Here is a 27,291-nt window from a genome sequence, read left to right as displayed (position 1 = left end):
AGAGATGATCTTTGAATGAGTATCTACAAAATAGACGGTTTGGATTAGTGAAATACAATCTGGAGTGGGCCCTACAAGGGGTGTCCCTCTCTTATTTGAGGGATCCCTCAATGGAAGCTCTCTGTATATATATATATATATATATATCTAATTAATTATAGATAATCAGAAAGGGTTTGGACTTTTAGGATTGCACTCATATAGATAATCACACTAATTATTAACTAAATAAAGTAATTAAAAATGAAACCATGCAGCATAGCATAGTTGACTCACTTGTTCCGCAGCCATATGTGTAGTGTGTACAATATACTCAAAGTCCAAACCCTTTCTGATGGACCAACCTGGCTCGAATTAGTAAGATAATGTTTCATAATACATGAATTAATTAGTGCTTGATTTCAATTAGGTAAATGGTGGACCGAGGACTTCATCGACAGTGACAAAAGTCGTCGTTTTGACTTAAAATGCTTTTTAAGTGCCAAGAAGAAGACGACTTTAAAAACAAGTGTTGTTTTGACCAAGTCAATATATAAAAACCCTGTGGTCCGAGAAATTCATTTCATACATTGGATTGGATGCAAAAGAAAAGTACATATTTGAATTTTCATTTATCCACGTTGTTTGGATTATTGCTGCTGCGGCTGCTGCCGCCTTGTTGTTGTTGCAGCTGCAAACTCCGAAGGAGAAGAAGCGTTTCTCTCTCCTTCACCAGTGCCTCAGTCTCAGCTGCAATTAATCACACAATTAATCAATCAATATAGGTAATCCAATCAAGTGTAGGAGTGATAATTAATTATTTATATACCTTCTTTGTGAGCCTGGTGATTCTCAAGAACTTGCAGCGTCTCCCTCATCTGGCTGTTCTTCCCTGATAGTATCGTGAGATGCATTCGTTGGAAAGCCACTTTTGAAGCCAGCATTGCTACCCTCTCCTGTATATAATTCCCCCAGAGAACAATAAAAATAAGAATTTCATTTCAAAAAGAATATTGGGTTCCAATTCGGCATGATTAATTTTTTTTAAAGGTAACCTGGCTATTGATGCAAACCAAAGTTTTGGTCTTCATACAATTGAAGATATATTTCACAACATGAATGAATATCAATAATATTGCCAGGGTCACCAATTTGTTGACCAAAATGATGTGCTAGTATATATATGTGTGTGAATGCAGTTTAAATTAAATTTAAATTAAAGTTAATTAAATACTGTCACGTTATTTGGTGAACAAAATTCAATGAACATATATAACATGTGTACAGATGAATATTAAAGTGCGGACATTCATATTTGTGAGAGGCTAAACACTCAATCATGTATTGTCAGTCGAGCTTCCATCTCCAACCATGTGGATAAAGGTTCAAAATCCCATGACATCTAATGAATATTTGTGTAAACCCTCCTCCTCCAATCGTTTGTACTAAAAAAAAAAACTCTAGCAAAATAAATAAATAAATCCTTTTTTCTCCAAATTTTTTTGTAGGCAATCGAAAATCAATCATTTGGTAAACTTAATAAACCAAAACACACAGAGCTCGTTCCACTCATGTCGAACAAATAACAAAGAAAGCAAGTAAATATGTTTAATAAATATAAAGGATTACTTCTGCCTCCTTGGCCTCTCTTTCGAGCTTTCTCTCGTACTCTTTCTTCCTAGAGTGAGCTCGTCGGGCCGCCTCCCGATTTGCTAGAATTCTACAAAGTAAACCCAAATTAATAAATTCCAACCATTAGAGAATTGAGATCAAATAACAACGTACGTACGTACAAGTTGCAACAAAAATAAATAAATAGCAAACTTATTGACCTCCTCAGTTGCTTGGGGTCAGAAGGACCAGCATCTCCCGTGGAGCTGGGAATTGGATTTGGAGATTGAATTGTTTCCATCTGAGAAGACTTATTTTCAGGTGATGAAGTTGAACCACTAGCTGCGGACTGAGAGTGGTTCCCTGCAGAAGTCTTGGCTTGTTGCTGCTCCATTTCAAGTATATAAAGGTGAAATATAAGCTAGCTTTCTGTTTAGCTGCACAAATAACATGAAAAAAAACTTATGAACATATGAAATGATTCCAATTCATAAGCTAGAATCGAAAGAACTAAAGAGAACGTACATTGGTTTCTTGGAGATTGCTGAATAGAGGAGAGTAGGTGCATTTTCAAGGTTTGCCTAGACAACTTTTATACAAGAAGGTTGCTTAGCATGTGCAATATCTAGGACTTATGGAAAGTAATCTGTGATACTCTTCTTTCCAAATTATATTTTTGTAGTGACATTGTCTACCCCGCGCAACTACGTATTATACACCGTATTTTTCATTTGTAACATGTAATTCAATCTTGAGCGCGTGAAAGTTAGTACTTATCATTTAAAGTGTAAGGTTACTTCGGTCAAACGATATTTACCCTCCAAAAAAAAATGTAACTTTTTCGGAGTGCTTATTACCAAACACATCACACATTTCCTTTCTTGGAGTGCTGATTACCAAATACGTCATATATTTCTTTTTTTGGAGAACTAATTACCAAATACGTCATATATTTCTTTTTTTGGAGAACTAATTACCAAATACGTCACATATTTCTTAATATAGAATTTAAGTTGGATTGGGCCGAAGGTTATCAAAATACGTCACATATTTACCAAAGCAACTCAAAATTGCGACGGTGGTTGGAATGTGGGTTGGGTTTTGACTTAATCATGTTTTGGGATTAATCAGTGTAACTTGAATTTGACCCGTAAATAAACATATCTCATATTCAAATACCCGTACGACTTGAACTGGGCCTACTTCCTGACACGAACAATTAATTCATCATGTTAATTATAAAAATGATAGTTATAGACACAAGTTTAGTTAAGTAGGCTAGAGTAGAGTTGCTCCTCATTCTGTATTTGAGTTCGAATCTCTCTCATCGTAGAAACTTGTCTAATAAAAATACAGTATATAAATGAATGGTCTCACTAATAATATGACCGAGGCCTTTTTGTAATAAACACTCATACCTACTGAATTTTATAAGTAGTTAAATTTGGGACAATATAAGTGTTGCTAGTAGCGAACGCTGCGCATTAAACTTTAAAAATCATCCAGATCATGTTTTTGTTGCACATATTTTAATATTTTTTGTCAATATGTTTGAGTTAGAGACTTGTGAGATTAATGCAAAGAGCAGGAACGGCATAATATTCATCATATGTATGTACTTGGCGAAGAAAACTTTAATAAATAGACAATAAATAATTGGACTGATCAGAAATTGTGGACCACACATAGTTATGAAGATGACAAAGCAACAGCTAATTTCTGCGTAATTAACGACCACAGGAGTAATGAAGTAATTTCTCGCTCTAATCGAAAAGGTCCTAGCAGGAGGACACAAAACCCAAACGCATCGAACAATCTTTCCTTTCACAAGAAATTTTGAAATAATCTAATTGAAAACCAAAACAAGAAATATGAGCTGACAACAAACTTCAACTGAAATACTTCATCCATACAAAGCATCATATATAATATGTTGAAAAAAAAATAATGGCTACAACTTACAAGGCTGGTTTGAGAATCAAACCAAGAAAATTCTAGAGGCTAAAGCATTCCTGGAGTCGATGAGTGCTGATGCGGGTTAAGGCTTGAACTGAATATCATGATTGGGACCACCACATTTCTTTGTGTAGGGGAAGAGTAAGAGAAGGATGAACAAGGTGGCAAACAGCAGAACCAGAACCAGCATCATAATCTCACCGTGGACAGCAAACTTTGGGTCACTGATGAGGACGTCGTGAAGCTGATCGTTTTGAAACTGATCATTGGGGGCCAATGAAGACCAGAAAGGATCCGGAGCAGCTGCCATGTTGATCAATAAAGCTGCAGAGAATTAGGTCATGCTGCTATGAGTTTCGTCTATTATATAATGTTTGGTTGGTTGGTCTCCAGAGGTTAACGTTGTTAGCAGGTGGAAAATGATTAGGTGATGGATCTGTCTGCCGACAGAAAGAGAACGGAATTGGACGAGGGTCCTAAAATTGTTTAGATTGCCGTACATGAAGATAAGGATCTCTTTCATACGATGGATGTTTGGCTACCATCTAATCGCACGACTAGTTGATCATAACATCCAATTAACCTAGCTAGTTACGGTTCTGGGTTAATTTGACCCCTCCTTTTTCCACTGCCCCTATTATTTCTAACGGAGTTTTGTTAAAAATTTGGACCACGTTAATGGACCCCAATTTTGCTCTATTGTTTCACTACCAAGAAAAAGAATCCTCAATCAAATCTGTTTGATTTGTAGTCTTTTAATTTCTAGAGAGTTTGAAAAATTAATCAAGAGGGACCTTCCTAGAACTTCCTGTAAAGGCAAATTATGGGCCTTCTTCTTTTTTTTTTTTTGGATCCATTTGATGGGCCTTATCTACTCATAGGATTAGGAGCAATTCAAGGAAGCAAGAGCCCGTTAAATATTTGAGGCCCTTTATACCTTTATTATATTGCAAGTAGGAATAGAAATTCTCTTGGTCGCATCTTTATATTCCAACATCCTCGTTTGTCTTGATTGTTCACAGAACATCAATTGAAATTGGGACCATGGCTGGGACAAGTTGTGGCAAATTGCAAGCTGGTCCTCTAACAAGTGCAATTCCTTCCAACTTTCACAATATTCCCAAGTCATTCTAGTTGGCTTAAAATTCCATCTTGATCAGGATTTCTTCAGATATTCTCCCAAAATTCCAATCCAAGTGGAGACATGGAATTTTAATCCCTTTAGATAGACTTTTAATACAAATGTTGCCTATATATTGCACAGAACATGTATACAGTTGGCAAAAAAAAATCCAAAATGGCTTGTACAGAGGATTGGGGAAGAAGCCAAATGCTCCGAAGGCTTGCCAAGCAGCTTCAGTTTTACAAACCACCCTCAGTGCTGGACGAATTGGAGGACGATAACGACGACGGTATAGGCTTAAGCTCTGGCATCAGCTGCAACTCTTTAGCAGTCAGAAATGTAAAGTGTTCTTGTGCCAACAATTTGAGGGAGAGAAGAGCAGCTGTCCTGATATGCCTCTTTGAGGGTCCTGAGGGTGAGCTGAGAGTTATTCTTACTAGGAGATCCATGAAGTTGGCATCACACCCAGGTACAATAAAAAATATATATATTTTGTGACTATATTGATATATTCTCACTTTGTACACATGATAAATTTGTTACTGGTCTCAAATTAAATGGACTTGGCCATGGCCACTAGAAATTTTCTATGTTCGTGTTGGAAATTACAGGAGATGTGGCGTTGCCGGGTGGCAAAATGGAGGAGGAAGATGCAGATGAATCTGCAACAGCACTGAGGGAAGCCATGGAAGAGATTGGCCTAAATTCAGGCCTAGTTCAAGTTGTTGCAAAACTAGAGTGCTTTATGTCCCAGGTAGTAATATGCTCATTTTTCTACTGAGATACAGGAACGAATCGTACGTTTAAATGTGACATTTTTGGCCTTGTGCAGCATTTAGTCACGGTTGTCCCGGTGATAGGACTTGTAGCTGAAATAGAAGATTTCAAGCCTGTACTTAATCCCGACGAAGTTGATGCTATTTTTGATGTTCCATTGGAGATGTTTCTTAAGGTTACTGTTTTTCCCACACAAAAATAGATAATTGCAGAACACAGGTCACATGGTGCAGAGCATGTCAATTGTTGTTAACAACTTAAACACTAAATCTAATTTCTGTGAAATGCAGGAAGACAATCACAGATTTGAGGAGAGAGAATGGATGGGTTGGAAGTACATCCTCCATCTTTTCGATTTCGAATCAGAGCAAGGACAGTTTCTAATTTGGGGATTAACTGCAAGCATTTTAATTCGAGCGGCCTCTGTTATCTACCAGCAACCTCCATTCTTCCAAGGACATCTCCCTGACTTCCAAAAACTGCAAAAAGCCTTGCACAATGTGCATAATGTTAATTCAAATGTTCCATGAGAATGCTACTAATTTGAAGAAATAAAAAAACAATATAGATTCAACTTCCATCCTTCTCATGATTTGATTATTCATGGAGCTACAATTTCTTGGAAAATCCGACATCAATTAATGTCATATGAGCATACTTAAATTGGTTGGTCCCCTTGTACATGCTCCGTACGCATCTTGACCCGTCAACTTTGTTGAAACTTCAGCACGCTTTCATGGTGGTAGTGGAAAACCAGCTGCTCAAGCAACCAACCCTTCGTTTTTCCAAGTCTCAAGAGTAATCAAATATTCCACCAGTCAAAGTCCAACGCCATTCCCATCTGAAGTCCAATCATCAATTGTGTAGCAAATTGGCAAAACAAAAACAAAAACAGAACCTTAATATAAAAAACAGAAACAGAAACAGAAAGTGAAATTTCACACGAAGCTACCAAAATGAGTTCAGATCACAAAGCTTAAAAGTCCATGCCTTTTCGTTCTGTTTACATCTACCAAACAAACCATCTTCACAAAAGGGTTAAGACTAATTAAGCCAAGAGAAAGCTCTTATCTTAGTGATCTCCAAAATTTGGCCATGGCCATAGCAGGTGCCTATAGTGAAATAACCCCAGCAGTGCCCGACTGGCTAAACAAAGGCGACAACGCATGGCAGCTCACAGCAGCCACATTTGTAGGCCTACAGAGCATGCCAGGTCTTGTCATCCTCTATGCCAGCATAGTCAAGAAGAAATGGGCAGTCAACTCAGCTTTCATGGCCCTCTACGCCTTCGCCGCCGTGCTCATCTGTTGGGTTCTTTTAGGCTACCGCATGGCCTTCGGCGACCAGCTCCTCCCGTTTTGGGGTAAAGGGGCACCTTCTCTGGGCCAGAAGTTCCTCATCAACCGTGCCAAAGTGCCCAAAAGCACTCATTTTCGCGACGATGGAACGGTGGAGACCAAAATGGTTGAGCCCTTTTATCCCATGGCCTCGCTTGTCTACTTCCAGTTCACTTTTGCAGCCATCACTCTTATTTTGCTGGCTGGCTCTGTTCTTGGGCGCATGAACATCAAGGCATGGATGGCTTTTGTCCCTCTTTGGCTTATCTTCTCCTACACTGTTGGAGCCTTTAGTCTCTGGGGTGGAGGCTTCCTCTATCATTGGGGTGTCATTGACTACTCCGGTGGCTATGTCATCCATCTCTCCTCCGGCATCGCGGGTTTCACCGCAGCTTATTGGGTATTAATTCATCGCCAATCTAAATCCTCTGCTTATGTTTTCTCTGCTGATAATTAAAAACCGCGACTTCATTTTAGACATAAGCACAATATCAACACAGAAATTAAACATCACATATGATCTTTGGACCAAATTTATTATCTTGGTTTTTTTGGATTTCTGGATTTTGGACTAATTAAATTTCTTGGTTTATGTAGGTTGGTCCAAGGTTGAAGAGTGACAGGGAGAGGTTTCCACCAAACAATGTCTTGCTCATGCTTGCTGGTGCTGGGATGCTGTGGATGGGCTGGTCAGGCTTCAACGGAGGGGCCCCTTATGCTGCAAATATTGATGCATCAATAGCTGTTTTGAACACAAACATATGTGCAGCTACAAGCCTTCTTGTGTGGACGTCTCTGGATGTCGTCTTCTTCGGCAAGCCATCAGTGATCGGAGCGGTTCAGGGCATGATGACGGGGCTTGTTTGCATCACACCTGGCGCAGGGCTGGTCCAGTCGTGGGCGGCTATAGTGATGGGCATGCTCTCTGGTAGCATTCCTTGGGTTTCCATGATGGTCCTTCACAAAAAGTCTGCCCTATTGCAAAAGGCAAGTTGCTACTTTCCAACACTTGGTCTTGTGTTTTCATTTTTTGTCATTATTTTTGGCATTCATATGATACACATTGTGTACTTTAACTATAAAAAAAAAAAAAAGGAAAAAAAAAAGAATTATATTTAAGATATTTTAGCTTTCTTTTTTGTTATTATAATAAAATAATAATATTTAAAATTGAGGGCCTAAATTATTATAAATTACTCTAATTTACGGAGGAGGGGAATTAAATTCAGATAAAAAAAAGAGGTACATTTTTTTGATTAACTGACCTAACCTATATTTACGACTTTATAAGTTTTAGTTCAAATAATATGTGATGTGAGAAGAGAAGAAGATATTAGCATAGAAAGAAAGGAAATAGCACTCGCAGATTCGTTTCAAATATTCTTTACTTACTTTCTCTCCTTTTTCTAAATATACATTTATCTTATCAATGTTCAAATTTTCTCCCGTAAAGTCAGCACAAAAATCATAGCATCCATCATTCTCCATTATCTTAATTATATTCATTCCCTTATCCTATGTACTTTATCAAGTGCATAATTGACCCTAATGTTTAGCCACCATCACCGGATTAAAATTTCTAGAAGACTTCTATTAATCCTCCATGGCGGGAGACTTTGGAAAAGCCCAAAAAAGAGAGAAAATTTTTAAAAGAATCAAAAATGGACAAAATTGTCCTTATTTATTTTTTGATTTCCTAAGAAATCCTTTACATTTGCATGTCTTTGGTTTGAAAGTTGAGAGGTTATTCTGTCTTTTTTCAAAAAGCTTTAGCTTTTTCCAAAAATGAAAATTTTTTTATGGGTAAAACCTAAATTTACTTTTCTGGTTTGACCAAAATGCAGAAAATATCATAAAGGAATTGAAAAAATCATGAAAAATATAAATCTTAGTAGTATCATTTTTGTAATTATTTACAGGTGGATGACACCCTAGGAGTATTTCACACACACGCAGTGGCAGGGCTCTTGGGGGGACTGCTGACTGGGCTTTTTGCAGAGCCAGCTCTGTGCAGGCTTATACTGCCGGTAGGCAACAGCAGAGGAGCATTCTATGGACGCAATGGAGGAATGCAGTTTCTGAAACAATTGGTTGCAGCCATGTTTGTGGCTGCATGGAACATAGTCTCCACCACAATTATACTTTTGGCGATTAGGGTTTTCATACCTCTGAGAATGCCTGAGGAGCAACTTATTATTGGAGACGATGCTGTTCATGGGGAAGAGGCTTATGCTCTTTGGGGTGATGGAGAAAAATATGACCCAACAAGACATGGCTGGAATACATCAGTGTATGGGGAAGAAACGGCGCCGTCTCCATATATCAATGGTGCAAGAGGTGTAACCATTAATTTGTAGATCACCAAGTGCACTATATGATGGCATGTAGCATATGATCACTTAATTATTATGTACCTATATGTAACCTGTAAGTTGAAGTTTTGAATAATTTACCCAAAAAAAAAAAACAGAAAAAAAAAAGAAAAAAAAAAGAAGTTGAAATTTGTGAATTGTGATATTATGTTTTTACAGTCTTTATCTTTTGGACCACATGAGTTCAAGAGATTGTGGTCACTCACTGTTGAATATTAATTCAATGGTTCAAAAAAATTTCCTAAAAAGAGTGCAAGATTGAGTGAATCGTTAAATTTATATCCAACAGTAAGTGACTACAAGGTCCAAAAGATCGGGACTGTATGTTTTTATTCTTGATGAGGTAAAACTTTTCGATATAAAATCGGATGACGTTTCCAATTCACTTATATTCATAAGGCATATTTTAGTTTTTAATATTATACTCCGAACACGTGTTTAGTGAAAGATATAAAAAGTCAGCAAAAGCGGGTCCAAATTTGACTAACTGGACAAAGTAAGACTAATATTTGTTTTCAGTCTAATCAATTAAAGTGGTATTGTTAACAATCGCAATTGGTGTGAAGTTATTATTATTATACTTTTTTATTTTTTATACAAGCAAAAGGGAAAAAGGAGATTCAAACCTAAGACTTAGAATGTGGCGATATATCTCTCTTAGTTACTTGAGTTAGAGCATCCACAAGGAAGAAAAGGGGGGGGGGGGGGGGGAGAGTGGTGTAAATTCCGGGGTGTAAAGCCACTAACCTCTGGTGGGTGTAAATACATTTTTTGCTCTAATAAAAAAAGATGTAAATCTAATATGTATTTTTTTTTTGTCTTAATTCGTTTTTTTGTTAAATTTGTATTTTATATTTACTTTATAAAATTAATTTTTTTTGTATTTGGTTAATTTTAATTTTTCAAGCAAATAGACCTAAAAATATTTAAATTCGGAGAAGATATGATTTCATCCAAAAACATTGGGAGGAGCATGAAAATCACAAATGAGCAACAACATGTGAATTTTTTTTTCCAGCAATTACTGTTACATCCCCATGGTGATGATGTATATTTACATCCTTTTACATCTTCCCGTTAGAGACGATTCCGGTGACAAGAAATGTATATTTAACACACCCCCATATACACCTCCCCACTATGGATGCTCTTACTATTAACCCTTGCGGTGTGAAGCTGTTATTAGATTATCAATCAATAATTTTTTGGGTCGGAATATCAATCAAATAATTTGAAGTCATGAAAACTAGACACGTGTCCTCAGCCTATTTGTCCATCCAATCCTGTATTTCCAGTCAACAGTCAACAGCCTGAGTTCAATTTCTGAAGCAGTTGTTGAGAACAAGTTTCGCTAAAGGTGGAATCCATCACAAGGGCAGAGGAAAAATCTATGCAAAATAAAATGGTAGGAACCAAGAGGGTCTCAAGGTAGAAGGTTCCCAAGTTCTAACCTTAATATGAGATGAAATATAAAAGCCAAGCAGCTTAACACGCAAAAAATAAAATCCAAAATATACCAATTCCATTTGCTCTAAGCAGATGGTAGTTTCCTTCACAGCAATAGACAGCAATTACAATTATACAGATCATGAACTGTCAAAGCGGGCACCAGCACCCAAAAATAGCCAGTTTGCATGCCAAATATTTCATGTTCCACAATAAATCTTGAAAACTAGAATAAGGTAGAGAAATTTTTTCGCTAATCAAAGTGTTCCCAGTCCTGATTTACTTCTGTTGAAGATGGCATTGGGGTTGGGGCACTCAGGCATCCCACTCCAGAGTCAAAGGTCTCCCATTTGGTTGTTACTGAGGCAGCATTGCTGCTGTTGTTGAATGGATTGCTGTTCCTCACCTTCAGAGTGTCCAGTGCATCCACAAAGTGCTGGACGCGTCGTACCTGTTCAAGAAAGTTATGGTATACAAGATCTCTAATGGTTACATGCAACTTGAAAATTTTGAAAAAGCCAATAAACAAACGATTGCACATTTACATGCTTGTTCAAGAAAGTTATGGTATATGAGATCTCTAATGGTACATGCAACTTTAAATTTTTATAAAAGCCAACAAACAAACGATTGCACATTTACATGCTCATGCTCAATCTGCTGATTGCAGCAAATCAATTTAGGCACAGATAAGAAGCTACAAACTTAAGGAGATAAAGGATATTGAGACTCCAAACTCTAAACACTTTTGGAGGCAGCCCAGTTGTCCTATCTTCTACACAAAATCGTTAACCATATGATTGTGAATGTCAACAAGGAAAGAGAGGCTGGCCGCACCAGCAGCACTTGTAACTAATTGGTACCTCTTCCCATTTATAACAAGGAGTTCAATGCTAATCGAGTTCATAGCTGAATCTCCGATGGTGGGCAAGGATTTAAGGGAAGAGGAAGTCTGAGAAAAGAGGAGGGGATAATAAATATTGGAATTTGGAAGACGGGTAGCTGATCAAGCAATGCTGATCCAAATCTGAAAAGCTCTAAAAGCAGAAACTAATGGACTCCCAATCACACAGACCAACATCAACACACAGATAATGCTACTCTGATATGGCATCACATCAAGCATAAAACACATGATGCCGAGCAATCAACAAAAGCCAAAAATGCTTACATTCAGCCATTCTGTACTTGTTTCAAACACTGAAATGAAATGACCTCTGCAGTGGAAGCCTCCAAGTCATTAAAGTTAGGCCTAGAGGACAAGTATAAACTGACTACAAAGGCAAATAGGTGTCCTATTCCAATGTACGACATATGTAATTGGTAAGATTTAACACATAGCACAACCAACTAACGGATGCATGAATGACATGCCGCAGGTGAAATATTTTGCTAGAACAATAATTGTGAAATATGTATGGTGTGCCACACACAATGCATTATTTGCCATGAGAACAAACAAAATATCTGGCAATTCCGCCATGAGAAACCAACAATGCTGAAAAAGACAAACCTCTGCCTTCCGTTGCATTTTTGCTTCCCCATCTGCTTTAATGCCGTCCAATTTCAGCAACTGCCTCATGAGCAGCTCTGTTGATGTGGCAAATTCTTTATCGGAAACCTTGGTGCCCCCACCAACAGCCACTTCCAAAGCAGCAACCTAAAAATTTAAACAAGCAATGTGAGTCCCATTGAAACCTAACATTTGGGTAATTAAATACAATGGATACATAGACTCACCCTATCCGAGAGCTTGTCGACCTCAGCTCTGACTTCAGCAATCGCTTGAAAAGCTTTTGACATGTCACTGCTATTGACTCCAATCTCATCAGCATTGCTATTGCCTCCAACCTCTCCAGCGTTGCTTTCCCTCAACTCTTCAACCTTCTTCTCTTCGGGTTTCCGGTCCTCCATAAGCAGAACCTTGGAATTATCCTTCACACCCGCAATGTGCAACTGCTCCTCATCCTCCTTCTCTTTCCCCCTGAAAAAGAGCTTCTGAGCACTTGGCTGCAAACCAGTCTTCTGTGCAAGATGTATCTTCACATCCCCTGACAATATTTAAAATTTAAGCAAACACCCATCAATTTCGATTCAGCTAAGCATGATTTAATACTCTCGATCAACAAAACAATGCTTCAATCAATCATCATAAAAATAAAAGCAATCAAACAAAGTTGCACTAATACACTAAGAACATACAAGTGAACTCAAAATTCAAAGTGAAGATGATTAAAATGGAGGATGTAATAGTGAAGGAAGATTACCGAAAGTGGAGTGAGCAGGAACAAAGAGCTCGTATTGGGCCTGGTGGGCTGGGCCGTGGACGACGTCGATCTTGATCATGGGCCCACGGGAGGAGGCGGAAGCAGAAGCAGCAGAGGCGTCATCGCCGTCTTCTCGCCTCTGGACAAGCATGCCACCTGGCCTCATCTCCCAGTCGATCTCGTCGTTCTGAACGGGTACTGGCACTTTTGGGTTCAGGTTCGGGTTCTTTTTCACCATATCTCGAAACGGAAAGTGTTGGGTGGGTTTTGAGAATCGGCGGTTAACGAAGGGTTTCTATAAATAGTAGTGGCGGGATTGATTGACTAGCGAGCGACTGAGTGAGGGTTTTTGAGGGAGAGAGATGATGATGGGGTCTCTAACGAACCGCGTTTCATATAGAACGGTTGGTCGGTTGGTTTCATTCCGAGTCCGACGTCAAAAGGACATTTGAGCGGTGCATTTGTCATCACATATTAAAATCTCACGGTGACTCTAATTACACTCTCTCTTTTTTTATAAATATAAACAAAATCTGACTTTTCTATGTAACAAACGAAATTAAGATGTACATAATTTCTTAAAGCATCTTCAATTTGATATATCAAATAATTACACGAGCATGAAATGACAAGAATTAAAAGAATAAATTATTTCAATCGAACAGTTAGATTCTATATGAATTTAAAAGTAAGAAGTTTGATGTTAAAATTGATATCCATAAAACTTAATGTCAGATATTATTTTTACTATTTTTTAACATTATAAGGCACTATAATGTATTCATCATAGGATCTCTATTTTCTTTTAAAATTTAATAAAAAATCAGATAATATTTGATTTTTCGTGATTTTTTTTAAAAAAAAATTAAAATGTCAAATAACCACTTAAATCATTAAATTCAAATTTAACATTTTTTATTTGAGATGTCCAAATATCATTTGATACTTTTGAAGAATAAATTATTGCATAGGCCTTGGGTAGATGCAAGAGCAGTACAAAGGAAGTCACAGCCCGTTAAATATTTGAGGCCCATTAACTACAACCTGTCAACAATTATTGGCCCACAAGGTATCCAATACAACTACGCAAACAAATGAATTTCTTGAAGAAATCAGCTAAAAAGTATCCAATACAATTACGCAAGGGTTTTTTTGTTTAATATAAAATAGTATCGCTGTGCGGCTATACTTGGTTTTTTATTTATTTTTTAAATAAAATAATATAGCCGACTGGCTATACTCTGTTTTATTAATGTTCCTTACAAAATCGTATAGCCACGCGGCTATACTACATAAATATAATATTTTAACAATATAGTGGCCCAGCTATAACCTTTAATATGGATCTATCTTTTTTAATTACTTGGATTAGTAGTTATGTTTTAGTTATTATTTACTTAGTAAATATTAAAGGAAAAAAAATGGAAAATTTAAATTACTATTTATTAAGTAATATAATTCATGAAGTTAATTAAAATATTTAATATTAATTATTTACTAAAGAAATAATAATTAAAATAGAATCACTAATTTAACTAATTAAAGAAGGAAAGATATTATTAATTTACAAAAAAAGAAATTAACTTAAACATACTAAGTTTTTTTTTTTTTTTTAAACCTCTCTCGAAGAAATTTCGTCGGCATAAGTCTATCCCGGTGAAATTTGCCGTATTAGACCTCTCTTGACGAGAATTTGTCGGCATAGGTATCTTTCGTCGAGAGATGTCTAATCCGACAAATTTTTGCCAGCATTAACTTGTGCCGATAAAATGTCGTCGGGAGAGATGTTTTGTTTTTAATTTTTAAAATTTAAAATTAGTTTCTTTACTTTTGTTTTTTGGCCAACTTCTTTTATTCAATATTTCGATTTGTCTAATTTTTTGCAAGGATGATATATGAATGTAGACTTAAAAACTAAATGGTGTGGATCGTTGAAACAATATTTGTAGGGGACTCTAAATGGTGTCTCTCCAATAAAATTATTTAAGAGATCCCTCTACTGTATAGTCAGGCGGCTATACTAGATTTTTTCTTTTTTATATATAAAAAATAGTATCACCGTACGGCTATACCTATTTTTGACACGTGGCGTTGAATCGCAAGGAGGGTCATCTTTTTTTTATCTATATAAATTGTATAGCCTGGCGGCTATATACAGTTTCTTTTAAAAAAAATTTTAAAAATAGTATAGCCTTGCGACTATATAAATTTCGACACCTGGGTCCTTATCCCAAGGATGTACATAGTATAACTGTGTGGCTATACTTGGTTTTGTGATTTTTTGAAAAAAAAATAGTATAGACGACCGGCTATACTCTGTTTTAAATTACAAAATCGTATAGCCTTGCGGCTATATAAATTTCGACACCTGGGTCCTTATCCCAAGGATGTACACAGTACAGCCGTGTGGCTAGCGCTATACTTGGTTTTATGAATTTTTTTAAAAAATAATATAGACGACCGGCTATACTCTATTTTAAATTACAAAATCGTATAGCCAAGCGGCTATACTCCAAAAATATAATATTTTAACAGTATAGCCATACGACTGTACTCCAAAAATAGAATATTTTAAAAGTATAACCGGCCCGGCTATACCTTTTGAGTAGTATAATATGGATCTCTCTTTTTTAATTACTTGTATTTGTAGTTATGTTTTAGTTATTATTTACTTAGTGAATATTAGAGGAAAAAAATGGAAAAATGAAAAAATTATTTATTAAGTAATATAATTCATGAAATTAATTAAAATATTTAATACTAATTATTTACTAATAATTAAAATAGAATTGCTAATTTAACTAATTAAATATGGCAAGATATTATTTAATTACCAAAAATAAAATTTTTAAAAATTAATTAACCTAAACATACTAAGTTAATTTTTTTGACAAAAAATCTCTCCCGACGAAATATGTCTTATTCTTGGCGAACTTGAGTATGCTTCTTCTTCAAAATGCAAAGTGAAAAAATGACGAAAAATCATATGGGGCAAGCACCTCGAGGGGTGGGACCAGCACAGAGTTGAACGATATGGCTACCTTCGACCCCCAGGGAATAAGAGGAGTCATTTTTTTTAGAAATCTTCTTTAAAAGGTAAAACCCCTTGGAATAGTTTAAATCATATCAATTTCGGAAATCATATCAGTTTCGGAAATCATATCAATTTTGCAAATCATAAAAATTTATAAAAAAATGCTTATGGTTCTAATAAATCAATGCCAAACGGTCATTTAAGCTACAAATGTTTTAATAATGGCGTGAAGCTTGACCAACTTGCATATATGAAGTTGTGAAATGTTTCATTGATTCATAATTTTTGAAAAAAAAAAAAAAAAAAGTACATGACCTAGCTACAAGTCGCAATACAACATCCAAACAACTAAAAATACTAATTAACATCAGAAAATGGCCATCAAGACCGCTTCTCCCAACACATGCCCTTGAATTGCTTCTAAAACCCTCTCCTTCGTCACCTGCAACAAACCCAAAAATTCAACCGAACTAAATATAGACAAAAAACTGACTATAATTTTTAACCAAAAACACATGTCATAGACTTTGACAACAACAAATATACACATGCACATGCACATGCACATACCTTGTGACCAAAGTGCAGTTCATCATCCAAAGCATAGAGCTTGAACTCGAACCTATGGCCATGATTAGGCAATTTGGGCCCTCGCCACCCAGGCACCTTCCAGTCATTGTTCCCTTCTTTGATCCCACCATAATCGCCCCCCACCTCCTCCTCTTTCCCAGAGAACCCCTCTGGCAGCTTCTTCACAGTCGGTGGGATGTTCACCACCACCCAGTGGGTCCACGGCACGATCGGCCCATTCGGGTCGGGTGCATCAATGTCTTGTACAACCAGGGCCAGGCTCTTGGTCCCCTGCGGCACGTTGTACCATTCTATTGGTGGAGATATGTTCTTCTTTGCCCCTTGGCCTTCTCCTGTGTATTTTCTGGGCAGCCTTCCTTCGTGGTCTACGCCTGGTAATACCAATCTGAACTCTTCACTGGAAGCCATAGCCTCTAAGCTTTTGCGCACACGTGCTTGTTGATAATGAGAATAATTGATATGCTATTTTTATGTCACAATTGTTTATAGGGATCTGGTCTTTTGGGAAGCACTAATGTTAGACACGACACGTTATGGGATAGACGTTTCGAGTTGGCGATACAAGGTGCGAGGAGTATTGTGCCGTGACACGTGCTATGAAACCTGGAACTTGCTGGACCCTTCCATCAAGAAAAAAAAAACCTTCCAGCATGTACTACTGCCCACGCAAGTCAATATTTGATTAATATAATACCTTTGAGCGAAAATTATCAAATTCTATCCATTCATATTGTAATATTGTAATTCGGATACTACTTGATTCCTTTTCGATAAAGAGATATTTCTCTTTCTTACGAATTGTAATTTGACACATATATAAAAATAATTTATAAAAAATATAAAAAGAAAAACTTATTCACATATATCATATTGACAGAAATATAAAAACTCTTACTTACATGATAAAGACATAACAATGTTAAAAGGTAGAACTAGACTCTAATTAAAAATATGAAAGTCACTTTTGGTTATTCATTTGTCACTTTGATATCTATTGTTTCAATTCTGGCCCATGTAGTTTGATATTCCTCACATAAATTATATGATAGAGTAAATACGTGTCCTTAATGTGTAGTGGTATTTTGAACAAACTCAAATGTAATTTAATAAAATTTATGACGCGTCTTGAATAAAAATGACATAATTTAAATTAAAATAACCAAAATAGTAAAATCAGCAAACTGCATGATGATAAAATTCCTTTTGAGTCTTTGCATGACAGGAAAAGCCTCATTTCAAGTTCCAAGTTTTGGGTTGGGAAGGGATCTTCGAATTCATATCACATGGGTCAGTCCGGTCCATTACTATTTATAATCATGTCAATGCTAAAGTTTCTGATTTTGTGATTAGATTAGACGAAAGAAAAAGACAGACAAAACAAGCGTCCGAGTACATTTTACATGGCTTAAAAAGAAGGGAAAAAAATGATTAGGGCGTACATAATGTGCAATTATTGGATGCCTGACTGGAGTGTAATGTGTACTGGCAAAAGCTCATAAAGCTCATTTTGAGTGGTCTATTATAGTAATGGTGCATCAAAACTTAGCGTACCATCCAATCGTGCCCATAGACCATAGGGAGTTTGGACAATTTTGGGCATGCACCCAAAGAAAATAGGACCATCAGACTGGCACGTGTTGTCTCACAACACTGCAAAATATTCCACTTGGCAGGTGTATGTGTGTTGGTGACTTAAGCGAAGTGATAGGGCAGAGTAGGAGAGTACCATGGACCAGTCCCTTTTATGATACGTCTTCCAATTTTTATTTTCACGGGCGGGACTGTACATGCGTTTGTTTGTAAGGCCAATTTGTATAAACAAATATTTAGTACACTTGTCTCTTCTTTCTCCTTTTTTCTTTTTCTTTGGGTCAATGTATCGTACACACTATAATCTTCTTTCTTCATGCAGCTCATATTTGCAGGAATTCTTTTGCGGTGATGCTGAAATTTCAAATTTTGGATGAGACTGAAACCTAACATTTATATTTGAGTATAAGCGATAATCTAAAATACAGAGAAGAGGATTTCTCATGCACACAAAATTAAGACCCCGTTAAAAGAAGCAACCATCATTAAACCTAAAAGAAACAACCAACCTCAATGCCAAAATCATAAATCTTAGTTCTTCAGTTTGATTTGAAGTGTATGTAACAAGAGAGCATTAATCTTAAAAAAATGATATAAATTAAGTAGGTTAAAATGGTGTGTATTTTCAATTTGAAGTGGAGTAAAACTTTCATGATTCTTCTACTTGCGTGTGCTCCTTCTAAATTCTTCTCCTTTTATCGGGTTGAGGATCATCAAAAGTGTATAATGCAGCGAGCACAAGTCAACGTCCATATTAAATGCAGAAAAAGATATCTGGAAGGTTTTGATTTGAGGAGTGCAAAACCAAATAGACCACAGATTTGTCTCGTAACGTTTCTGTTACTCAAAAACTGCAACCACAGTAAAACTCTGCAGCTGCATTCACCTTATAAAGCTAAGAACCCTTCCTGCCGGCCCTGTAACAGTAACTTCCTCAACAGTAATATCATCACTTACCTTCCCTTGTGATGTCGATGTTTCCATTTCCAATCCCCGGTTCGGTGTGTGGGGGCCCCAGACTCAAACATCAACTGGCTAATCCGCAGGTTTACCAACTCTGCCCTAGCACTGTGGACAGTGGAGTATTAACATATTTTAATTCTTGGGGTTTTTGTCTTTTGCAATTTGTAATTTCATGTGTACATAGCCAAGTCTATTGATATTTGTTTCTATTTAATTGGAGGAGGTCTTAAGTTTGACTCACATGAATGACAATGACGATATATTCTTGTGATGAGTTCGATAGCCTTATTTATAAATGCATGAGTCTGTTGTAAAAGTATCATCTTATTATAAAAACATATATAACATATATACATTGTAGAATTCTACATGGGCAATATTCATAGATTAGTTACACACTACGAGAAATCTGGTGTACAAAATAATTATGTAGAAAAAGAGAAACAAATTTTATGTCAAAACACTATGCGGTCATGTACATCAGCAGAAGTTTGTGACTGATGTGTGGTTTGACGAAGACAGATAAAGCAGGTAATTTTGAGTTGAACAAGTAAGAATAATTAGGGTTCTACCCACCCCCACTGTGAAATTAAATCGGAGACTCATCTGTCCTCCTATAGCTTAGCTAGGGACCCCCCCTCCCCTCCCAACCCCACCTGGTTCCTTTGCTTCTTTTAATAGTTTTTTTTCTTCATCTTTTGTCTGTTTTAATTTGTATTTTCATCTTTGCATGCTTTTGTCTTTTTGTCTCGAAGCAAAGTTGCAATTCATCATTCGCATTGCTGAACGAAAATTTTCGAATCTGTCAAGTTAGGCAGTGCCCTGTGTGGACTCAACAAAGTTTTGGTCTAGATTATTGCATATAGGGAATCGGGTAAATATTCAATGGAGGTGTTTGGGGATCTAAGCTTGAATCGTAGCACTAGTTGAAGCCAAGTTTTTGCTAAAAAATGCCCTTCAAAAGAAGAGCTGATGATAAGACCTTAAGCCCTTTTCTTTTTCTTCCTAAAGAGGTGTAATTGAGGGGACACGAATAGTAATTCTCTTTCAGCAAACAGTGCATAACCTAAGGATAAAAACTATAAAAAGCATAACCGTACGATTTAAAAGCCCGGCAAGGATTTGGTCCTCGGATTTAGACACACCTGCAACTATGTTACATCCACTTAGATTTCATAAATAAAAGAAAAAGGACCCCCACACCCCCCCCTTCTCTTTAGTCTTTCTCTTCATTCCTGACTAGCCTCAAAAAGCCAATTTGACTCCAACCCAAACAACAAAACACCCTCTCTCTCTCTCTCTCTCTCTCTGAGACTGGTTAAGGGCCAGTGTTCCTTTGTTTTAAGGGAGGGTCCTTACTAGGTCACACTTTACCTAGTTACGGACAGAATAAAATTATTTGTACCATCTTAATTGAGTATTTGTTATATTATCTTAACCTAATAATACGTTAATAAATGGTAAGTTGAGATGATACAAATATCGGATCAATAGTATTTATGCACCAAATTCCAGGAAAATAAAAAAAGCAAAAAGCAGAGGAAACCTTTGCGTAGGTTAAAGAGTCTCCCTCCTGGGCCTCCTGGTTGGGCTAGGACCCCTAGGGTAGACACCCGAATCCTGAGCCAAAGATTGGCTGACTCACATGACGACATCTCTCCCCTTCTCCTTGATTCAAAATGAACAAACCACAATATTCATCTCCCTATATATAATGCCATGCACCCAAAAGCACTTACCCCTACCAAGTGCTAGCCAAAAAAGCCCAGTTTCAAGCAATCAAATAGCCACGTTTGCTGTTTGTCCTCCAAATGGACTATTTCTCTGCTACTATTAACTCTAGCTCAGATGGCTCTAACTCTTCTTCAGCGACCAAACACAACGGCACCGGAGAGAAGATCGAGGGTGGCGTGAAGAGCAAAAGCAAAGGAGTGAGGCTTTCCACAGACCCGCAGAGTGTGGCGGCCAGAGAGAGGAGGCATAGGATCAGTGACCGGTTCAAGATCTTGCAGAGCTTGGTTCCTGGTGGGACCAAAATGGACACGGTGTCCATGTTAGAGGAAGCTATCCACTATGTGAAGTTCCTCAAGGCCCAGATATGGCTTCACCAGAGCATGATCAACTTTGTGGACGATGATGATGGTCTTCACCATGACCGTTCATCATCCTCATCATCCTCATCTATGTTCCAGTACCAGCTTCCAGCTGATCATCATCTCCATCATCCAACTGGGTCCCATGATTTCTACTCTCAGAACAATTTCGTGCAACCACCTTCACCAGCTATGAATATTCCATTGCCTGACCCTAATTACTTCCAAGGTCAAGAAGCCATGCCCAATATTGAAGCCTACATGAAATATTATAGCTAGTTTATAAGTAGTTCTCTCTCTCTTAGCCACATTCACTATGTGTGCTTTGTATGACTATGAGCAAGTATGTACTAGTGATATTTAAGTTATGGTTAGCCTTGGACTGGTGTATTTTCATGGTAAAATGTTTTAACAAATTGTATTTCTTTGTTGCTCTAAAAATGGGAAGGAATTAATGTTGTTGTAGTACTGACGTTTCTGTCTAGACTGATTTAGATTATATGGCTGATTTGGTGTGTTCATGAACCTACGAATGATCCCAAATTGTGGATTAACTTAAATGTCCAGTGGTTTTAAGGCTGATATTGCCAAACATGTCCTTGCAGAGGTCAACATTCTTTAGTCTCTTGGAGTTTTTACGGGAGCTTCCTTGCATCCAAATGGCCGCAGCCAAAACCAATGAGAGTTAGTTCAGTTGGTAAGGTTCTGCATTGTGTATAGCCACATCAGTGTTTGAATTCCGCTGTCAGCAGTCTTTATTGGTGCGCAATCTGTAATTTCTCACATAAATTCATACTGGTAGTAACTGGTAGTTGAGTGCTACGAATAAGTCATTCTGACTCAAGATTGCTCAAGATTGTAAGTATGCCTTGACGCTGTTGGTGAAAAAAGCAAATCTTCCCTCTGTACTTATTCTCATCCAAAAAAGAAAAAAAAAGGCCACAGCCATTTCATAACTGATTATTTGTTTTTGGTCTTACGAACATTTGTTTTTGAATAACTTGTGATACAAAGACTATTATATTTGTAAAACATACAAATTAAAGTAATGGGATTAGTTTAAAGGTTTTAAATATTCAGATGAATTTCAAAAGTTTTTTTTTGAGGGAGATGAATTTCAATTAGAATGAATTATTTGATATTTTCACCAAATAATAATTACTTCAAATATAAAGTGGAAATTCGCACGTATTTTGCCTATGAGAATATGAGTATCCGTGTTTTGTCTAATTTTTTTAATAAAAATATATATGAAATAAATTAAATAATACAAATTAAGACATGGGGATTGAATTGGAGGGTTTTCCTGCTAGTATTGTGAATGGTTCTGTGCATCAGGCTGAAGTTTGCTAGCAAATCTAATTGTTTTCCGTTAATTGTGGAGTGCTGTAGAGCTTGTGAGTGTTCTCAGTTGTGATCCCCTGCAGCCGCTGTTCAATCTTATATCCAGTTGCAAATCTTTTATGAGTGGTGGTGTGTTTAGGAAAAGCAATTATTAAGCCTTTTGATTCTTCATATTTGGAATGCTCCTCTTGTTCTTGTCAACCCGTTCATTTTCAATGACTGTATATGGTTTCTATATTCAAGTTTGTTGTCGGTTAGTGTTTGTGTGGGGGCCCTCCTCTCTACAAAAAAAAGCTTTGTTGATCATGTATTTGTATCCGGTGAACACCAACATATTGTACGTGCGTTCTTCAATGTTTCCTTTTTGATTTCTACTTTTGTTATCCGGTCATTCTCAATTTTAGAATGTCTTTCTTTCTCTTTTTACTTTTGTTTTTTTAGAACTGTTGGGCACCGTTTTTACCACAATGCTTCCAAACTGTCTGTTGGGCTTCAAGGCCCACGATGAGGTTCCCCTTCTGGTCTTGAGCGCGGACCATATTGTCCTATCCTATACAGTAAATTCGTTTTTGACGGCAATAATGCTTTGTTCTTACCCTACAATGCAAAACTTTTAGACGGCTTTTTCATGTCGTAGTTTAATGGCTCTCCATATGTTTGATGAAATTCCTGACTGAAAGATCATAACACTATATATACAAGCTGTTCTTGTCCCACCGTTTTGGGTTGATAATTACGAAAGTATAACACTGAAAAAGTAAATTGTGAAGAGAAAACAAAAAGAAAGAACATAAAAAACAAAAAATTGTGTCTATGGAGAAAATGAGTACGAGGAGGAAGAAGAAGATGAAATACGTGGTGATAAATGGCATGTACAACTTGGGTCATGGATGGCCCTCTTCCTACTCATATCAAGTTTTGAACAAAACACACAATATGTACCTTGAAATCCTTTGTCTTCTGATTCGTTCTCATCTATATCACAGTCTTCCATGATATACGTGCTATCTTCTTCAAAATCTTCTTCCTCCTCCTCGTTCCACTCATCGCGAGTTTTGTAAGTAAATCCCATCATTGGAAGGATTGCCAGAAGAATTCTGTCAATGCTATCCTCCAACCAATTTCTTCCCTCCTCCCACAATATTAAGAGGATAACAATCACTCCTGCTCCCACTCCAAACCCCACTCCAGTATATATGGACTGCCAATCAAACCCAATTCCTGACTCTTTGTTTGGAGCCTTTTGTGCTGCATCTGGTGACTCGCTGGGATTATTGCATGATATGTTCAACTGTATCCCACATAATCTTTTATTACCTGTGAATGAAGCTGCTGAAAATGTTGAAAGCTGAGCAGTGCTTGGAATCTTCCCAACCAGTTGATTGTTCGAGAGATTCAGGAATGAGAGGAAAGTAAGGTTGGCAAACTCTGCTGGAATGGTTCCGCCCAATTTGTTGTTCGAAAGGTCTAAGGACTCAAGTTGTCGCAAGTTGCTTAATGAGGTTGGTATTGAACCTGTGAGAGCATTACTGGACAAGTTGAGGACATAGAGCGATTTGAGTTGTCCCACTTCCTCAGGTATTGATCCATTGAAGTCGTTGCCGGAGAAGTCAATAGAGGTGAAGACAGTTAGAATCTTTACAAACTCCATCTCTAAACCTTTGTTGGTAACAGTTATAGCATCCTGATAATATACCCCGGTGAATTTTAGGACTCCAAATCGAAGGTGATTAAGCTCTGACATGGCATCATCGTCGTCACCCATCATTGCCTTCCAGGTTCTCAAGCATTTTCCTCGTATTTCACCACTAAAATTGTTGAGTGCTATGTCAACAATTTGAAGCATTGACCAGTTTCCATGGGGCTTGGGGCATCCAAAGCGTCCATAAAATTTGTTGGATCGCAAAACAAGAACACGCAAGGTGGAAATTTTCTTCAACAGGCAAGGAAACGTATCTGCTATTTGATTGTTTCCAAGGTTCAAAACCTCTAACATTGTGCAATTGGCTAGAGATTTTGGAAACTGACCTCCTATCTGATTGCCATTGAGGTCTAGAGTTTTTAAACTACAATGCTCAGGAAATTTATCAGGAACAGTGCCAGAAAGATTGTTTCTTCTCAAATTCAGTACTGCAAGAGTCCCGCTCATTGCAGTCAAGCACCGTGGAATCAAGCCATTGAGAGAATTATTTGAAACATCAAGAACCTGAAGATTTGACGCATTGCATATAGATTCTGGAATGATTCCGTGGAATTTATTGCTTGAAAGAGAGAAGAATACAGCAAAATAAAGGAAATCACCAATGTCAGTCCGTATGCTAGAGTTAAAGTTATTTCTTGAATAATCTAGATAAATGGAACTTTGTGAAAAAAGTGGGATTTGTCCCTGAAGCTGGTTGGAATGAAGGTCAAGGACAGACAAACTAGAAGAAGTAACATTGAGGAGAGGACCTTCTAGAGTTTCCAGAGAGTTGCAAGAAAGATTTAGTTGAAAAAGAGTACTGAGCCTCCAAATCCAGTTGGGTATCTCTCCAGAAATCTGGTTTTGTGAAAGGTCCAAAGTGTTTAATTTGGATTGGTTTCTCAAGAAATCTGGGAATCTACTCAACTTGCCAGAAGCTAATTTCAAAGTGGTAATTTGAGGAAAGGAAGAGTCAGAGGAATTGGCAGTGTTGTAGTCAATCGACAAACTATTGTATGAAAGATCAAGACTTGAAAGATTTTTTAGTTGCTGAAGACTATTAAGTGGAAAGGAGCCGCTGAAGTTGTTTGAAGAAAGTGAAAGAATCTTAAGCCCTTTGAGATTAAAGATAGACATTGGTATAGGCCCTTCCAACTTATTCCTACTCAAATCAAGGGTGTCCAGTAGAGAGATACCACCAAATACAGGCAACTGACCAGAGAATTGATTGTTAGAAAGCTGCAGTTTCTGCAGCAGTGAAAGAGAAAATAGAGACGGTGGAATAGTCCCATCAAGTAGATTGAATCTCAAGTCGAGATTCACCAGATTAGTAAGGTTTTCCAAGTGAGAGGAATTAATCTGACCTGTTAGAAGATTGGATGAAAGATTTATTAGGGTCAGATTCTTGGCCATACTGAAGAAAGGAACAGAACCATTGAACTTGTTCATTGAGAGGTCTACATAAATCAATTGTGTAAGGTTTTCCATTGACCTTGGGATTGATCCAGTGAAATTGCAACTTGGTACATCTATTTTGGACAGCATTTTGAGGTTCCCAATAGAGTTCGGTAGCAACTGGCCTGAGAAATTTGCCCCATTGAGAACCAGGGATTGAAGAGATGCATTCTTCGGAAATTCTGGTAAGGAACCCTGAAGCTGTGAATTACCAGATAGGTCTATAGTCTGCAGTGTAGGTACTTGGAAAATCTTCTCTGGAAATGTACCATATAACCCAGAACTGCTGAGGCGCAAGGAAGTCAAATTTGAGAAATTTGAGAAGAACTCTGGAACTTGAGTAGACAAATTGTTGTTCTCTATACGAATCACTGAGAGTGAGTGAAGTTTCAGTAAGGAACTATCAAAAGGGCCTGAAATATTACAAGCGGACAAGCTCAACACCCTCAAGTTTAGCAGTGAAGATGATATAGCTTGGCACCACTCAGTCCCATGTGCTGATATATTCACACCATCAAGATGAAGTTCAACAAGCTCAGAAAGGTTGCGGAGGAGTACATTCAAATTTGGATTCTCAAGTTGCAGTGAAGGAGTTCCGGGAAAGTAAAGGGTAGATAAATCAAGAGTTACCAACCTCGTCAGGTGTGCAATCTCAATTGGAATCTGCCCCACAAAGCCAGCATTTGACAGGTTCAGATAACCCAAATTGTTCAGCTTGTCGAATTTGGATGGAATCTGAGTATTGTTGAAATTATTGTAAGCCAAATTCAGGTTCTCGATGTACTGCAGATCAAAAAGAGCATTTGAATTATTAAGTCCTCCTGAAATAGACTCGCTGCTTAAGTCGAGATGAGAAACACATCCATCTTTGCAGGACACACCTTCCCAAGAGCAGTAATCTGAGCCATTCTTCCACTGTGCAAGTTTTTTAGACGATGTAGAGGTAAATTGGAGGCCGTTCTTCAATTGAAGCAACAAAGATTGCTGATCGCTTGGGCATTGGCTAGAGACCACAAAGACATGGAAGCTGAGTGAAACATAGTAAATGGGTACTAAGAAAAGCCATGAAAGCAGAGGAATTCTCATTGAAAGCTCTGATAAGTGACACCCGCACAAGAGGAAACAGAGCAGGCTAGGATATAAGCAATGGTCCCATGAAGGCAAAGATCCATGAACATGAACCTTGAGCTCCTGGAATTGAGCCGTTGACCAGACCAAAAATCTTGCAGAGGTAGCACGGAAGGGAGACTAATTGGAAGTTTTGAATGGGAGGCAGAACATGGAAGAAGACAAAACAGAGAGAATTGGGATGGATGAGTGCGAAGACTCAGAGCCGCGTTTGTTTGTATAATGTGGACTTGTTCTTGAGGCGGCCTTTTTTTATAGTATTTATCCCCATAGCTTTCTGACAGTCACTCCTGGCGAGTTGCAAACTTGGAATATTCAAGCCCAATTGCCTTTGTCTTGGTTGTTGACTTTCTTGTATTTATTGTGGAAAAATACCAATCCCATTTCTCCCTCTAGATTTGTGGGTAAATAAATCTCATTTTTACTCTCGTGTTTTTAACTCTTTAGTTTTACATTTAAAACGTAATCTCGGGTAATTTAAGAAGTTCAGATGAAGTCTTCAATTCTGACCGAACGGTGGTTGTCTTTCAAAATATTAATAATT

The 27,291-nt window shown here is 37.4% G+C and overlaps 7 protein-coding genes across 7 annotated transcripts; 3 read left to right on the top strand and 4 right to left on the bottom strand.

The window, feature by feature from the left end:
* On the bottom strand, nucleotides 531-2,145 carry LOC109949972 (basic leucine zipper 6-like). Its single transcript, XM_020567167.1, has 5 exons — nucleotides 2,116-2,145; nucleotides 1,812-2,027; nucleotides 1,609-1,699; nucleotides 809-935; nucleotides 531-729 (listed from the first exon to the last, which is right to left on the bottom strand). Exons 2-5 carry the CDS (start codon nucleotides 1,982-1,984, stop codon nucleotides 608-610), a joined length of 513 nt encoding a protein of 170 aa, XP_020422756.1. The 5' UTR covers nucleotides 1,985-2,027; nucleotides 2,116-2,145; the 3' UTR covers nucleotides 531-607.
* LOC18772118 (nudix hydrolase 15, mitochondrial) lies at nucleotides 4,728-6,029 on the top strand. Its single transcript, XM_007206290.2, has 4 exons — nucleotides 4,728-5,138; nucleotides 5,281-5,423; nucleotides 5,502-5,621; nucleotides 5,737-6,029. The coding sequence occupies exons 1-4, from the start codon at nucleotides 4,814-4,816 to the stop codon at nucleotides 5,974-5,976; spliced, it is 828 nt and encodes a 275-aa protein (XP_007206352.2). The 5' UTR covers nucleotides 4,728-4,813; the 3' UTR covers nucleotides 5,977-6,029.
* On the top strand, nucleotides 6,394-9,202 carry LOC18772602 (ammonium transporter 2). Its single transcript, XM_007205058.2, has 3 exons — nucleotides 6,394-7,183; nucleotides 7,381-7,770; nucleotides 8,703-9,202. Exons 1-3 carry the CDS (start codon nucleotides 6,542-6,544, stop codon nucleotides 9,138-9,140), a joined length of 1,470 nt encoding a protein of 489 aa, XP_007205120.1. The 5' UTR covers nucleotides 6,394-6,541; the 3' UTR covers nucleotides 9,141-9,202.
* Nucleotides 10,641-13,347, bottom strand: LOC18772956 (BAG family molecular chaperone regulator 4). The gene is made up of 4 exons (XM_007205585.2): nucleotides 12,869-13,347; nucleotides 12,342-12,652; nucleotides 12,115-12,261; nucleotides 10,641-11,052 (listed from the first exon to the last, which is right to left on the bottom strand). Exons 1-4 carry the CDS (start codon nucleotides 13,104-13,106, stop codon nucleotides 10,855-10,857), a joined length of 894 nt encoding a protein of 297 aa, XP_007205647.1. The 5' UTR covers nucleotides 13,107-13,347; the 3' UTR covers nucleotides 10,641-10,854.
* LOC18773698 (UPF0098 protein CPn_0877/CP_0992/CPj0877/CpB0906) lies at nucleotides 15,880-17,016 on the bottom strand. The gene is made up of 2 exons (XM_007205967.2): nucleotides 16,473-17,016; nucleotides 15,880-16,344 (listed from the first exon to the last, which is right to left on the bottom strand). Exons 1-2 carry the CDS (start codon nucleotides 16,899-16,901, stop codon nucleotides 16,270-16,272), a joined length of 504 nt encoding a protein of 167 aa, XP_007206029.1. The 5' UTR covers nucleotides 16,902-17,016; the 3' UTR covers nucleotides 15,880-16,269.
* LOC18775319 (transcription factor LAX PANICLE) lies at nucleotides 20,811-21,603 on the top strand. Its single transcript, XM_020566863.1, has one exon. The coding sequence runs from the start codon at nucleotides 20,858-20,860 to the stop codon at nucleotides 21,416-21,418; it is 561 nt and encodes a 186-aa protein (XP_020422452.1). The 5' UTR covers nucleotides 20,811-20,857; the 3' UTR covers nucleotides 21,419-21,603.
* LOC18774582 (receptor-like protein 12) lies at nucleotides 23,141-27,082 on the bottom strand. The gene has a single exon (XM_020566616.1). It carries the CDS (start codon nucleotides 26,703-26,705, stop codon nucleotides 23,295-23,297), a length of 3,411 nt encoding a protein of 1,136 aa, XP_020422205.1. The 5' UTR covers nucleotides 26,706-27,082; the 3' UTR covers nucleotides 23,141-23,294.

The sequence above is a fragment of the Prunus persica genome, chromosome G6 (assembly GCF_000346465.2).
Source record: "Prunus persica cultivar Lovell chromosome G6, Prunus_persica_NCBIv2, whole genome shotgun sequence".
In the NCBI taxonomy this organism is placed as follows: Eukaryota; Viridiplantae; Streptophyta; class Magnoliopsida; order Rosales; family Rosaceae; genus Prunus; species Prunus persica.
This window is presented reverse-complemented; position numbering and strand designations above follow the sequence as displayed.

Bases quoted from the DNA above. Each gene is read 5' to 3' on its own strand.
- LOC18772602 (XM_007205058.2), top strand. From the start codon at position 6,542: ATGGCCATAGCAGGTGCCTATAGTGAAATAACCCCAGCAGTGCCCGAC. The intron at 7,184-7,380 runs GTATTAATTCAT...TGGTTTATGTAG, and splicing joins GTTTCACCGCAGCTTATTGG to GTTGGTCCAAGGTTGAAGAG. The intron at 7,771-8,702 runs GCAAGTTGCTAC...AATTATTTACAG, and splicing joins AGTCTGCCCTATTGCAAAAG to GTGGATGACACCCTAGGAGT.
- LOC18774582 (XM_020566616.1), bottom strand. From the start codon at position 26,705: ATGAGAATTCCTCTGCTTTCATGGCTTTTCTTAGTACCCATTTACTAT.
- LOC18772118 (XM_007206290.2), top strand. From the start codon at position 4,814: ATGTATACAGTTGGCAAAAAAAAATCCAAAATGGCTTGTACAGAGGAT. The intron at 5,139-5,280 runs GTACAATAAAAA...TGGAAATTACAG, and splicing joins GAAGTTGGCATCACACCCAG to GAGATGTGGCGTTGCCGGGT. The intron at 5,622-5,736 runs GTTACTGTTTTT...TGTGAAATGCAG, and splicing joins CATTGGAGATGTTTCTTAAG to GAAGACAATCACAGATTTGA.
- LOC18773698 (XM_007205967.2), bottom strand. From the start codon at position 16,901: ATGGCTTCCAGTGAAGAGTTCAGATTGGTATTACCAGGCGTAGACCAC. The intron at 16,345-16,472 runs GTATGTGCATGT...GGTTTGTTGCAG, and splicing joins AACTGCACTTTGGTCACAAG to GTGACGAAGGAGAGGGTTTT.
- LOC109949972 (XM_020567167.1), bottom strand. From the start codon at position 1,984: ATGGAGCAGCAACAAGCCAAGACTTCTGCAGGGAACCACTCTCAGTCC. The intron at 936-1,608 runs GTAATCCTTTAT...AATTATATACAG, and splicing joins GAGAGGCCAAGGAGGCAGAA to GAGAGGGTAGCAATGCTGGC. The intron at 730-808 runs GTATATAAATAA...GATTAATTGCAG, and splicing joins TCACCAGGCTCACAAAGAAG to CTGAGACTGAGGCACTGGTG.
- LOC18772956 (XM_007205585.2), bottom strand. From the start codon at position 13,106: ATGGTGAAAAAGAACCCGAACCTGAACCCAAAAGTGCCAGTACCCGTT. The intron at 12,653-12,868 runs GTAATCTTCCTT...AAATATTGTCAG, and splicing joins TCCTGCTCACTCCACTTTCG to GGGATGTGAAGATACATCTT. The intron at 11,053-12,114 runs GTTTGTCTTTTT...TTTCTTGAACAG, and splicing joins AAATGCAACGGAAGGCAGAG to GTACGACGCGTCCAGCACTT.
- LOC18775319 (XM_020566863.1), top strand. From the start codon at position 20,858: ATGGACTATTTCTCTGCTACTATTAACTCTAGCTCAGATGGCTCTAAC.